The 13,748-nt window shown below is 41.2% G+C and overlaps 2 protein-coding genes across 2 annotated transcripts; both read right to left on the bottom strand.

Annotated features, from left to right (window-relative positions):
- Window positions 1-3,024: 3,024 nt before the first annotated feature.
- Window positions 3,025-4,580, bottom strand: LOC141618316 (uncharacterized). The gene is made up of 2 exons (XM_074435418.1): window positions 4,131-4,580; window positions 3,025-3,841 (listed from the first exon to the last, which is right to left on the bottom strand). Exons 1-2 carry the CDS (start codon window positions 4,486-4,488, stop codon window positions 3,249-3,251), a joined length of 951 nt encoding a protein of 316 aa, XP_074291519.1. The 5' UTR covers window positions 4,489-4,580; the 3' UTR covers window positions 3,025-3,248.
- A 2,355-nt stretch (window positions 4,581-6,935) lies between these two features.
- Window positions 6,936-11,270, bottom strand: LOC141618315 (sec-independent protein translocase protein TATB, chloroplastic-like). The gene is made up of 7 exons (XM_074435417.1): window positions 10,866-11,270; window positions 10,603-10,724; window positions 9,165-9,224; window positions 8,936-9,083; window positions 7,821-8,027; window positions 7,380-7,445; window positions 6,936-7,300 (listed from the first exon to the last, which is right to left on the bottom strand). The coding sequence occupies exons 1-7, from the start codon at window positions 11,092-11,094 to the stop codon at window positions 7,275-7,277; spliced, it is 858 nt and encodes a 285-aa protein (XP_074291518.1). The 5' UTR covers window positions 11,095-11,270; the 3' UTR covers window positions 6,936-7,274.
- Window positions 11,271-13,748: the final 2,478 nt, after the last annotated feature.

Genomic DNA, 13,748 nt, shown 5'->3' with positions numbered 1-13,748 from the left:
TTTGATTCAACTTTTGCATAGCTAACAACAATACTCATCAAAGGGAAACATCTAAATCATATTACAACAATTAGAGGCAAAATTTAATCGATATAAATCGATTTTCCAACAATTTCCAACATCTTACATGTTTCTAATTAATTAAAAACATCAAAATAGGTTAGACATTCATACCTTAATGGTTAGCAAGTGAAAGGAATGAATTAAGCAAAGAAATCACCAAGTTCAAGCACCAAAATCAACAAGAATCAGAGTATATAGATGGAGATGAAGGATTAGGGTTTGTGGATTAGAAGAAGGAATAGGAAGAAAGAATTAGAAAAGGGTATATTAACTCGTGTTTCAGCGGCACTGTAACAGCTTACTCGATCGAGTAAGTATGTTACTCGATCGAGTGGCCTCCACTCGATCGAGTTGGAGCTACTCGGTCGAGTTTTCGCAGTAAATTCCAACTTTCTCGACGTAATAGCTTCCTAACTAGATCGAATGAGGTCTACTCGGTCTAGTAGGCACTCATACTCGGTCAAGTAAGGCTAGATACAAGGTCGGAAATATAAAATTAGCTAAAGGTTCCTGCAAAACAGCAACATGTGTCGATTCCAAAAATGAATTCGGCGGCACAGATTAACATACTCATTCACATCGCATTACTACTACACAAATACAACGTATCAATCCAACAAATACATTACTTCATTCAACTCTTCATTTTTATTCTATAACCATTATTACGTAACCAAATGACCAAACTTTCAATCTTCTCATGCATACCTCAACAAAATAACTTCTAACCGTATTGCCTTAATCATACATCTAACACTTACCACACACTAGTTTGATTACTCACTGAATTATACCGCACGCAGAAGCATTCGATAATTCATCTATCACATTTACTCAAATACTATTTTGATGACCATTACAACAAATTTACTACTTACCAACCATCAGTATTACTACCACATGCAAGACTCACAAACTTTTGTATCAATTACTAATACCAACCATTTGGAACAAGCATTACCAACACCACATCATGCACACTATCTCGCATTGCAAACATGTCAGCACTTCCGTTACTACTCAACTATAGATTTTCACAGTTCTAATCACAACTTTACACACATAGCATTCATAAAGACTCCGCTACTAACATCTCTACATTACTATCACACACTAGGCACATAAATTCTCGACTCAATTTTCCCTTAACCAGTGACTAGCTTAAGCATAATGGGGCCATGATTTTGAAATGAGGGCGCCTACTCACACAAAATCTAGCATCAGCTGGGGCTCCCAATACGCATACCCCAGGTTCATTTTATTAGACTCATTACATTCATTAGGCTCATTTGTTACAGGTTCCAAAATCGTCGCTCTGATACCACTTTGTGACACCCCCATATACCAAGGAGCCTTAACTAGACCTTCCCTAGCATATAAGGGCATCACCATCTCGGTTGCCCGAGGACAGTAATAATCAAACGTCGATAAAAGAACAATTAAAGTTTATTACAAGTGATTAAACAAACTAAGATAACAAAGATACAACTCAGACTACTACCAACTAGGTGATCTACACTTCTGTCCAAACTCGTGAAGGACTCATCCCGCCAAGTATCCAGCTATCATCCAAGACATCACCTGGTAAGACTGACTTTAGCGCATCGCAGCGATTCCACTTTCGATCACAAGATGACAAACAACCACGCAACAACCTACGCATAGCTATCCCGCATCAAGACTGCTACCCGACTCAAGCCACCTACCCCCATGGCATAAGCATCTTCAAGGACCTCAAGGAAGGAACTATGGCAAAGGAGAAGGAAGAGTGACGGTATCAGGTTTAGGAAAAGAATGGCGGAAATGATTTGCGGTTTCTCAAAACACGATATATCTACTCGATCGAGTGGCCTCGACTAGATCGAGTACCACACACCCAAAGCTTGCTACGTCACAAGTCAACGCTCGTAAGGTTTCCTTAAAGACTAATACATGTCACTAAGGTCGGTCAACGTCAGTCAACGGGTCCCTAAAAGGACGGGTATTACACTTTAAGCCGGAACGTGGCACGCACCCTTGTCTATTACAAAACAAGAATGCAAGCGAGAGCATCAAGCACTAGTGAGGGATCACTAGTGCATTCGTAATCGGTCTCAGTTGACGTGTGTCGGGAATCCTAGTCACGATTATCAAAATCCGGCACATGAAAGCAATAAAAAGTAAGCAATACGATTATCGAAAGCAAGAAACAAGCAATAACCAGCTTAAAGATGAGAAACGATTTTGATTGACTAGCACCGCTTATAGAGGCAAATTTGATAGTTTGAGTCCTGTAGCAGGATACATTGATTGTGCAGAATAGCGATACGTTTTGTAAACACCTAAAAACGTATCTTAAACTAAAAACGGGACTCCAAGATTCGACACGCAGGAAGTAGTTTTGGAGTATTAAATGAAATTAAAAACTGAAATGCAAATACATGAGTACAAATAAGAAATTTAAGGGCTCGAAGTGAAAGGACCGCGTGCGCAATTTTCAGAGATTATGCGGCTAAAAGTACAACTTCTTACATTACGGGTCATCACTTTCGAGTTTCGCCACAATTTCTCCCAAGAAAACATCTCTCTCATAATATCGTGAGTGCGTAACTAACTACCTAATTACCGTTCTCTCATACTTCTCTTCATCACATTTTGGATGTTAGGTACTCGGACTCCTCCTATTTTAGGTGGTGGGTATTAAGCTTGCGTATAACTATAGTGTAATCAACATTCACTAACAAATACGGAGTACTCTGTTCCTTGGACCATTGAATTCAACTTTATTCCGCAACAACAATTAGCCCGAGTTTGCAACCGGTCAATCAAACGATAATAGAAAATAAACTGGCAAATTGGAATAATCGCACACAAATTCTTGTACGTTGCCGATAGCCCATGGCATAACCAAAATTTATTGGATTTGTAATTTGGAAGACGGAAATTTTGTAAATGGTGAATTAGTATTGCAATAAGTCGGAATAGATGAAAATCAACATACATTTCAACTATAACCGGAACCAAAATTTATGGTTTGGAAGACGGAAATTTTGTAAATGGTGAATTAGTATTACAATAAGTCGAAATAGATGAAAAATAACATACATTTCAACTATTAGTTTCAATTATTAACGACAGTCCTTACTAACCCCTTAGGCCTTAGCGGCCTCAGTTCCGCTAGTACATGTCAAAAGAATAAACGATGATCACCAACCATCGTCACCGCCATCATAATCCCCGTCCCCAAGATCATCCTCCACCCTCTCCGCGGCTTCATCCGCCACATGATCTTCCAATGCATCGAACCCTTCTACCAATGCAAGTCCACCTAACGCCCCTGCTACCGCACCCACAGCCAATCCCGTCCCCATTCCTCCAAACTTACTCTTCTTCTTCTCCTCAACTACCACCCCCTGCCCGTACCCCGCCTGCCCATACCCGGGTTGAGCATAACCTGACTGCCCGTACCCGCCTTGAGCATAACCCGGCTGCCCGTACCCAGGTTGAGCATAACCTGGCTGCCCGTACCCAGGCTGAGCATAACCCGGCTGTGCATACCCTGGCTGACCGTAACTCGGTTGGCCATACGGGTATCCAGCCGGAGGCGCTGCATACGGTGGGGCCGATCCGTATCCAGTATCCCTGGTCACACCTGGCGGAGGCGGTGCGTACGATGATGGAGCTGTTCCGTATCCGGTATCCCGGGTTACACCGTATGGCGGTGCGCGGTACGGGTCAGGGGCTTGGTACCGCGGCTCACGGACTGTGACTTCTACCTCGAGCTTACCGTGGGGCCTACCTGCAGTGACGTAACCAGAATTTATAATTAAATAATTTTTTTAGTCTACGAACTAACGTAACACTTTCCGGTCCGAGTTTCTGTGGATCTAGGAGGACTAGTAGCAGTTGCGTAACCAGAATTTATAATAGTTTACGTTTATTTTTATCTCACAAAATAAAGTAAATGTAAATTATTAGTTAAGACCAGGGAATCAATTTATACGGAGAAAAACGAAAAACATTAGAATAAAAACTAAGTATTCGGGATGATCGCTCTTGCTAGCCCTGTTAATTTCGGTACTGCGTACCTGAAGGGCGTTTGAGTTTGAGGGAGCGAGAGAAACGGCTACCAAACCCGGCTTCATCGACAACTTCGCGAAGGGGGAGCTTAGCCGAACCAATGAGCGGCTTAGTATCCGATTCGGCGTAGGCGTGGACGACGTCGATATAAAGTGTAGCGTCATGGATCGGACGATCAAGAGGGATGGTTAAGGTCTGATCCCACCTTGGACAAGTATCACCTTCTTCGTCGACTCGGGTCGAAACTTTTCGTTCCGAGTCGACCCATGCTACGGCGTAAGGCTTATTCGGGCCGTGGCGCCAATTGACGTTTTTAAGGTCCTTGGCTGAGGTTATGGTTACTTCTACCTCGTACCTTGATGCCATCGAAGGGTAGTTTCGGTAGTTTTTATGAAAGGAGGATTTGATTTTGTGTAGTGGTTGGTATTCTGGAGTCTAGAGTTGTCTATTGTTGTATTTATAGTTACAAATTTTGTTTTTGTTTCCCGGAAATACCCTTTTGTGTAAATTACGTGTTTCAAGGGGAATTTCCCAGTTTGCCCCTACTTGTTTTGGGTAAAGGAGTAAAGGCGGTTTTTGTTTAAGGGTATAAATGTCAATTCAGGGGATAATGTGATAACTAAATCTGATCTATTTTGTGGTGATTTAGTTTAGAAGGTGGATTTTTAGACGATCTTAATAATGAGCTGATTTTAGTTTTTTCCAGGAAGATCTGTTTTGAAAGTGATTTGTGTGCATTGGACGGACCTACCCTTCGGGTATACGGGATACTCGGATACTGAAATCTTGTCTATGTTGCGTACTCTGTATTTTTTATCTTGAAAATTGTTAAAAATGAATACTTTTAATATAATAACAATTTAGATTTTTTTTATAGGGATAATGAAAATGAAATTTTCTAGGTCCGTCATTGGTTTTGAGCCGATCGTAATCGAGTCATCTAATATAGTTTTGCGCACCAAAGATGACCAATCAGAGGAAAAAGGAAAGAAGACCAAGGAGGTGGGCTGAGGGTAGGACTGTGGATTGCTTAGGAAGGTTCAATAATCAAATGGAAGATTCTATGACCAAAATGTAATTATTTGATCGTTTTGTGTGGAACGCGTATAGAAAAATGCAACATGCAAAAGTAGGGGAAAAGTGTTCAATGGGCAAAGGATAAATCAATATCAAGAGATAAGACTCGCAATTCTAGAGAAAGGGACCAAAAGCATCTTCTAGTTTTGTAATCAAAAAGGCATATATAGAGTTTTATATTTTTTTAGTATATTATACTTTATGAAATATAAATTAGTTAATCTTTTTTTTTTTACATTTCTTATTATTATATTTTAATTTGAAAAATCAAAGTCTAAATCGTATTAATCATGAAATAAATATTTTAATAAAAGTTTTTCCTATTACTGAGAGATTAATTAATGATGTTATTTTATAAAATTTTACTAATAATATATTTTTACCGCAACTTTTTATCATAGAAAATTAATGAATGTTTTCGTTCCTTTTTATATCATAAAAAAATTGGAGATAATTTTGTACAGAATGTAAAATACTAAATGACATAAATCTGAAAGATTATGTGTATTATAGTGCACCATACTTATAGAATATGCTAAAAATAACCAAACTTTATTTTAGGAAATATGTTTAGGCGAGAAAATTTAGAAATTCGCCTATTTATTTAGTAAATAGGGAATTATACTATCCGACCTAAGATGAGACCATAAAAAGTGTCTATTTATTGATAAAAAATGACCGGTTTATTTTAACAGTCCGTCTCATTATAGACGGTCACTATCCATTTATAATGGATAGTGTCCGTCTATAATGAAAATAAATGGATAGTGTCCGTCTATAATGAAAATTTGTGTTATTTTAACATAAATACCCGGAGCCACGACTCATGAGTCATACTCCGGTATGTCAAAATCTTCCGCCTAATAATTTGGTAGCATATAATAAAATTTTGAGCTCAAAATTGCGTGACGTATTGTCAAATCACAATGAACATAAATAAGGTAGTTATACTATGAGCATGTTTGGCCTAATTTGTTAAAAATGAGTTTTTGTTTTTTAAGATTAATTTTCTGAAAGTGTTTTTCCAAAGCAGAAGTAGCAAATTGCTGCTTCTATTTTTATGGACAAAAAGATGATTTGTTGGCTTTTGAAAATTTTTTGCTTTAGCTTTTAAATAATGATGTGTTTGGCCAAAAACTGTTTTTAAAGCCAAAAACACTTTTAAAATCAGGCCAAACACACACTATGAAGTTGGTACAGATGGCATGAGTTTCGGAGCACCATTTATTAAAATTATTTTCGGTTTGTCGAAACCAGTTAATATTGGGCCACTGTTTTATCCAGTTATGTCGTGCAAGTAAAAAAAAAAAATTCATACGATCTGATTTTTATACGACGACTGCACAAATTTACAACGGAAGTCTCGTCTGATGGATCTTTAAAACATTAATATTGGGTTATTTAGGCTCATCACTCATGTACACCAGTTCCTAAAGAGCTACTATAATGGAAGTCGCAAGAAAAATAATCAGCAGTCATCAGCAAATGACCCTTATGTACGAGGACTAGGAGTAAATCAACACAGGGTAACAAACAACGCGTCATCCAGGCTCCCTACCACATCATAAACAACACCTTAGAAACACTAGAGTAATGACGTACAAGAATAACCAGGAGTCCGGGATATGGGAACAGAATCTCTTCAAGGCTGAAGATAACGAGGGACACAGAGAGGCTAAAAAATCGGTAAATTTGTATTCTCTAAGTGCGAACATTATGTTAAAACAGATGGATACGATCAAATGCACAATCAGCTTCTTTCTCTATTAACATGGCTGACTTCCAGTGTCAAAAGGTCATCAGCAGATCAACAGACTCAAAAGGAAGCTAAAAAAACACGATAAAAAGACTAGCTTATGGGTTTGATGCGACAATTCACCTGACACTGATGATCTGCAAAAAGAATGTCCTTACCTTCAAGTTTGTACGCTCCTCCGAAAAGAATCAACTCCTCCAATGCTCGCGAGAAAATCAACAGAGACTAAATTCATCATTTCCGTGCTTGAGATGATATCATGCCAAACTCGACTTCATAGTACTAACTAATTTACGTGTTCCAAATCATAGCTTAGGGCTTACTTTCCCATCTCCCCTGCGGCAGCTGAAATTCATTCAACGAAACATCTCAAATATGTTCACAAATTAAGTTAACTGAGGGGTAGCGGAAGCAAAATTATCACCTTCAGTCTGACTTTCAGATTCGGCCTTGCTTTCTGGTGACGAGGGCATGTTATCCTCCTGCAAAGCTGCAAATCCCAAAATTTAACCAACTTTTTTTCCATTTTCTGTTAATACTGTATTTATTTTCAGGGATGCCGGACAAAGATTCATTATTCATCAGCTTTTGAATATGATAAAATAAAGCAAAACGGTTCACCCCTCTATGCTTCTTGTATGGTCATGTGGCCGAGTATAGAAGCATTTTGCGAGACAATTTTCATTATGGCCAACTCTTTATGTTTTTAACTCAGCAGTGACTGCATACATCCTAACCCCTACCCTGCCCAAAGCAGCCATTGAGACACTTGAGAGTGATGTTATTGTTGTTTATCTTCGGGCACGGCAGAAGGGTTTTTGAGTTTTAACAGTCTAGCCTTGAGACTAGTTTGGAGAAAACAGACCTTGAGGTTGGCTTTCAGGTTCCAACGGGCTTTCGGGTGGAGAGGATGCGATATTCGGCTGCGTATCAGACTGGCTCATGGGATCAATTTGATTGTCTTGTGGTGATGGCATTACATCCGGCTGAACAGCTGCAGATGCTTTCAGCTGCTCCTCGGTGATCTTTAAGTACTCCTCACTTGTATATGCTTTGCTAGTTGGAGTGCCATCTGCAACATTAAAGTGGACGATAGGACCAGTTAAGAAGACGAACATACATATCCGACTTATTTGCCGACTGAAATTTGTTTATTTTTCCTAAAGCTTTACTCCCTCCGTCCCGGTCAATTGTTGTCCTTTGGTTTTGGCACAAAGACCCAGGAAAGAGGAGGGGCCAATTATTAAATGACGAGTGGACCAAATTGAGTGTGTATGATCAAATTGCTCATCAAGTTCATTCTTAAAATATAAAGGACAACAATTGACTGAGACACCCCAAAATGGAATAACACTACAAATACCCGGGACAGAGGGAGTACTAGTTTACTGAACTCTGATAAAGTTGAGTAAAAATGAGCAGGCAAACAGTACCACCTAAAATTGTGTACTAAATCAACCATCCACAAAGGTAAGCATGTCAAGGGAATACAATATCGTGTTTACCAGAGGTTGACGACTACATAGTTTGCGTTCTTCCTGAACTCATCAAAGCTCAAGCTGATGTCAAATAAATTAGCAACCAATAACTAATTCTTCAAGAGTTGTCAAATTATGAACATAAATTGTTGACAAAAATACTACTGTGTTCTTCCGTGTGCGTTTGGCAAAGCCCATTTTATGAGTAAGATAGTACAAGACGTATGAGAGCACGTCTATGAGCTAGGCTTAGATTTCAGGATGGAACCACCTTTGGGCTTATGAAATGGAGCTTCTCCGCCCTAATGAGTATGTCCCAAACACTTCTAACTTTTAAGTGTGATTTCACTAGTCTACCGTCCCAGCTGTTTTTAAGTTTTAACATAAAAATATTCCTTCTCCGTCAGGTTTAGTAACTATAACGGAATGATAATACTCAAAAGGGTACAGTAATCATAACAGAATGACAAATATTAAATTCTCATAAAGCCAGTACACTAACTTGGGTCAGCCACCGGCACATTTTCAAAATCCTCCACTGGGGTGGGTTTTGGAGGGGTGGCTGATTGATATGGGTTTCTCATTGCCTGTGGATCATCATCCAGACCAATCTCCCTCTCCAGTGTGCTTTTGAATTCCTTAGAAACATCCTGCATTACAGTAGGTAAACAAAAATCAATCCCCAGTCAGGAGAAATAATAAAACACGTGTGTCGAAGTTAAGATATTAACCTGAAGCTCCCTAATGGTTGGCTGAAACGCACGCAGGGTTTTACCTAAAGTTTTAGCAACCTGCATTAACCATAGTAAATTGTCACAACCTATTATAAAAAGGAATCCCTATCAAGGGTAAGTGAACGCACATATGAAGACATACATGGACATTTTCGGACTGCTATACAGTAGATTGACTTCCATAATTTACTAACGAAATCTATGTACTGCTTTTACTCAAAAATCATAGCAGCACAAGGCTCAAAAAGACTACCGTATACTGGCACTAGTCACATAGTCAAAGGATGATAAAAACAGCCTTACAGAAACTTATGTGAGACTGGCTGACACGTGAGACCAATCCATTCAGCCTATAACTTTAAATGAGGAATACATAAGGATTGGGTTGGTCTCACATGTGAGACATCTCGTTCAAGACACGCTGAAGAATCTAGCCAAGTGGAGGTCCAATAGTTGATCAACTGTAAAGATCAAGAGGGGTGTTTTGAATACATGGGAGCCAGACAGCTAGCATACAAAATTTAGCAGCAGTTTCCGAACTATTGTCCATGGAGGGTGTTTTGACAACAAATGACGAGCTAGAACAGTGCCGAGCCGGAGTGCTGGACAAGGGCTAGCTGTTCCAGGATGATGTAGCTCTGGAAGAATTGTCGATGCGACAGTAGGAAAGTTGTCAAAAGTGGCTATTGGAACGAGGTAATGATTGGGCATATCGGTACAAGGATCAACTTTGAAGTAGCAAGTACGGATTCCATGAATATGCTACCAGTGGCACGAGTCTCTAACTGATTGATGTCAAAGTCAAATGTACAGCTGTTTCAAAACCAATTCCCAACTCTCTTATTAAGCTGTACTACGACTTCTGAGAAAATAGTTTCTGAAAGAGGAAGAAAGTCTACACCGTTCCTCATTGTCAGCATGATCAGTAACATACTAAACACTGTACTTGATTATCAAGCAATATTACGGAATACTTTTCCTCGTTCTTTCACAATCTATTCGCTCCAACTCCAACAGTACTTATTTTCTCACCTCCAAGAAAGTTCCCTTCTTGCTAATTTGGGCTTTTTCTTGAATCTTGATCTAATTAACTCTTTCTTTAATCACTGAAATTAGCTGTTTGGATTAAAGTAAATCACTAATTATCAAATATACTCTCTATAACTTTCCAAAAGATTGTCTCCGAAAATGACTGTTCTCTATTACACCAGGTTACACTCCTTCAGTTCTATAATCACCTAACGCATACTCAATCTAGCTCCAACTTACAGAAACACATATTAAACTATCAATTTCAAACACCATCACTTGCAGTAAGACAGCATTTAAGAAAATAAACAACATCGGAGCTTTAATCGCAAAATGATTTGGGGCCAACTAACAGAACATAATGATTTGTAATCAGGTAAACCGAAGAAATAAGTGAGCAACAAACCTCAGCAAGGCCTTTAGGACCAAAAACCAATAAAGCAACAACCCCAATCACCAAAGCTTCAGGAGCTCCAACTCCAAATAAAGAAGCATATACACCCTTCCCTCTACATTTGGCCCTCCTTCCTACATCAAATCAATTCATTAGCTCAAAAAAAAAAATACGAACTGATCAAAAAAACATAATTAAATTCAAATATCCAATACGTCGTATGCTATTTAAAATAAAAAATAAAAAAAATCAAACACCCAAAAGAGGAAAAATACCATTTTTATGAGATTTTGGAGAAATTGAGATGCCCATATACCTCAAACCATTCCAAGGAGTAAAATGGGAAGAACCCAATTGAGATAACTTCGAGGAAAGTGGGAAATTGAAGGTTTTAAGATGTGTAGAAGAGCATGAACATATAGAGAGTGAAAACATGGCTGTTTTTTCAAGTTTTACAGGTGATGCAACACCAAATGAGACAGTGCAGAGTGCAGTAGAAGACATTAGTTGAAGTTCTTGTAATTGTAGATGTTGAAGTTTTTGTGGTTGTTACTTAAAAGCTTTAGAATTAATGGATTTTGTCCATTTGTTGATGGGCAAGAAACAATTGAGGAAGAGGAGAGACTAGAGAGAGATGGACAGGAATTGGGGAAGAACAGGTTGGGCTGGGTCAGTTGGATGAGATTGTTGTTCGACTCACTAGCCTGAATTTAAGGGCTATTCGATGCTCTCTAAAAAACACCACTTCATTAGTCGTCGACGAATTACTTCAAATTATCGGAAATATTAATGAACCACCCAAAATACCTCTCCTCAATTTTCCCATGTAATTAAATCACAAATAATACATTCACTCAAACCAAACACAAAATCAAAAACCGCTTTCAAATTTTCAATCAACAACAACGAATCGACTAATTTTCATCGTCGTTGAACTACTAATTACCATCAACAATATTAATGAACTACCCAAACACTTCCACTCATAATTATTGATGGGGCATATTCTGCACCCGCTGACCGAGTCAACATATTGAGCAAGGTCAAAGATATCCACAGCAAGTCAACGACTTAGACAACTAGCAACCGACGCAATGTCGCTTGTCTCTTCAGTGCCTCGGCTAGACGATCGGCGCCACCGGGCACGTATCCGCGTACTCATATCCAAGACCCCTCGGCATGGAGTCAGCCGGCCTGCCATGGGTCCCTCGGCCGAGGGTAGATCAGTCTTTCCACCTGCTAGCCACTTGGCCACTTGGCCACTACGTGACAAAAGGTGAAAGTCTATAAATACTCCTCAACCCTCATTGAGGAAAGGATTCACACTTTAACCTAAACACCTCATAATCTGGTAATATCTTCCTTATCTCTCTACAACATATACTTCGCCAAGTAACACACAACTTATCTCTTTAAGTTCACTGACTTGAGCGTCGGAGTGAGTACGCTCGGCAAAGCCGAGCCCCTCGGTTGTTCATTGTTTCAGGAGAGGCCGAAAGAAGGATTCAACCAAAGACGTCATTCTACAAGCCACGAGTGGTAACAAATAATCGCTTTAATTACACCCGAACAATTGGCGCCGTCTCGGGGAGGCGATACTAGAAGCTAGTCAAATCCCTTACAAAAAAAGAAAACACAAAACAAAACCCACCCAACGAGCTAAGAAGATGTCGAAACAACCCGAAACGGTGCTTGTGGAAACCGACCGCCAAGATGACACATTCCACAACTTCAAATCGGCGATCCCACCGGCCGTATCACTGATACGACGTACGGGATGCCAATAATACAAGATACACCGCTGCCCGCCGACCAAGTCACTATCATGGGACATGTGGTTGATGCGGCTAAACCGGGTTACTCCGGAACTAATGGGCGACGCCGACTCACACCGTCACAACGACAAGAGCGGCGGCACCCCCACAGGAGATCAGGGTCCCAAAAGTGACTCCAAGAAACTTGAACGAAGCCTTGGAGGAAGCTGACCATGTCAAGACGCCGGGGGAGCCCATAGTGCAAGTGGTAGACCTGAGCCCTTCTCGCACTCGCGGGAGGACAGTGTCGCCGCAGCGCCGACGAGGCCTGCCCCAGAGGAGCGAAAGGAGTCCGACTCACCAGAGTCGGAGAAGAAGTCCGACTCACCAGAGTCGGAGAAGAAGCCCGACTCACCAGAGTCGGAGAAGAAGCCCTTCCCGCCACGGGGAGAGGAGTCGGACTAAGGATGCGAGGAGCCGATCGTCGCGTGTCATTCGACACGTGGTCAGACAGCCCCTCGATGCCTATGTCCTGGAGGTCCCGGTGCCGACTAAGCTAAAGTTGCCACCCATATCATACAAAGGAGAAGGCGACCCAACCGACCACGCCGAGGCTTTCGAGTCTTACATGTCGGTATGGGAGCAACCTGAAGAGGTTTGGTGCCGAGTCTTCCCAACGACTCTGCATGGGATGGCACAAAGTTGGTACAAGAGGCTACCCGATGGGTCGGTATACTGTTATGCCGACCTAAGGGACACATTTTTGGCCCAGTATTCTTGCAACAAGAGGAGGGCCGTCGAGACATCGGACCTCCTGACTATCGAGACGAGGGAGGCGAGTCTCTCCGGAGTTATGTGAAGAGGTTCGACGCCAAGGTTCGGCAGATTCGTGAGCCGAATGAACCGCGGTCTTCGCATCGATGAAAGGCCTCCCGAGAGGAGACTTAAAAACGAGCTCATCAAGTGCGGCGGCTGAACCTAGACTCCGCGGGAAGATGGTGACCAAGCCATAAAGGTGGAGGACTACCACAAAACCTGGGTAGGCCCAGCGAGGCCGGGCACTCGAAAAAAAGAGCCGCCGGGAGGATAACCCGGATGAAGGACGTCGTGACAATAATAGGTCACGGTCGACAAGTCCGCCAGAAATGAAACTCGGCGGGCGCCGGGGAGTTCAGACCGTACTACCAAAAACGGTTCAATGGTCACACCCCCTTGGTCGTATCTGCTGCCGAGGTCTTTGCCCTGAGCAAGAACGAGGGTCAGAAGTGGGAAAGGCCTCCCAAGGCGAGGGGGGACGGTGACACGAGCCAAGATCGTGAGTACCACGGCCACACGGTCCACTTAACCGACAACTGCGCAGTATCCGAAGAATGTCATTGAAGAGCGATCCGGAAGGGGAGCCTC

The sequence above is a fragment of the Silene latifolia genome, chromosome X (assembly GCF_048544455.1).
Source record: "Silene latifolia isolate original U9 population chromosome X, ASM4854445v1, whole genome shotgun sequence".
NCBI lineage: Eukaryota > Viridiplantae > Streptophyta > Magnoliopsida > Caryophyllales > Caryophyllaceae > Silene > Silene latifolia.
Note: the sequence above shows the minus strand (reverse complement) of the source record. Positions and strands in the feature narration are given on the sequence as shown.

What these genes read in the sequence shown, in the direction of transcription:
- LOC141618315 (XM_074435417.1), bottom strand. Translation starts at nt 11,094, where the DNA reads ATGTCTTCTACTGCACTCTGCACTGTCTCATTTGGTGTTGCATCACCT. An exon ending in TCCAAAATCTCATAAAAATG is followed by an intron (nt 10,725 to 10,865) that starts GTATTTTTCCTC and finishes GATTTGATGTAG; the next exon opens with GAAGGAGGGCCAAATGTAGA. An exon ending in GTCCTAAAGGCCTTGCTGAG is followed by an intron (nt 9,225 to 10,602) that starts GTTTGTTGCTCA and finishes TGGTTAATGCAG; the next exon opens with GTTGCTAAAACTTTAGGTAA.
- LOC141618316 (XM_074435418.1), bottom strand. Translation starts at nt 4,488, where the DNA reads ATGGCATCAAGGTACGAGGTAGAAGTAACCATAACCTCAGCCAAGGAC. An exon ending in CAAACTCAAACGCCCTTCAG is followed by an intron (nt 3,842 to 4,130) that starts GTACGCAGTACC and finishes ACGTCACTGCAG; the next exon opens with GTAGGCCCCACGGTAAGCTC.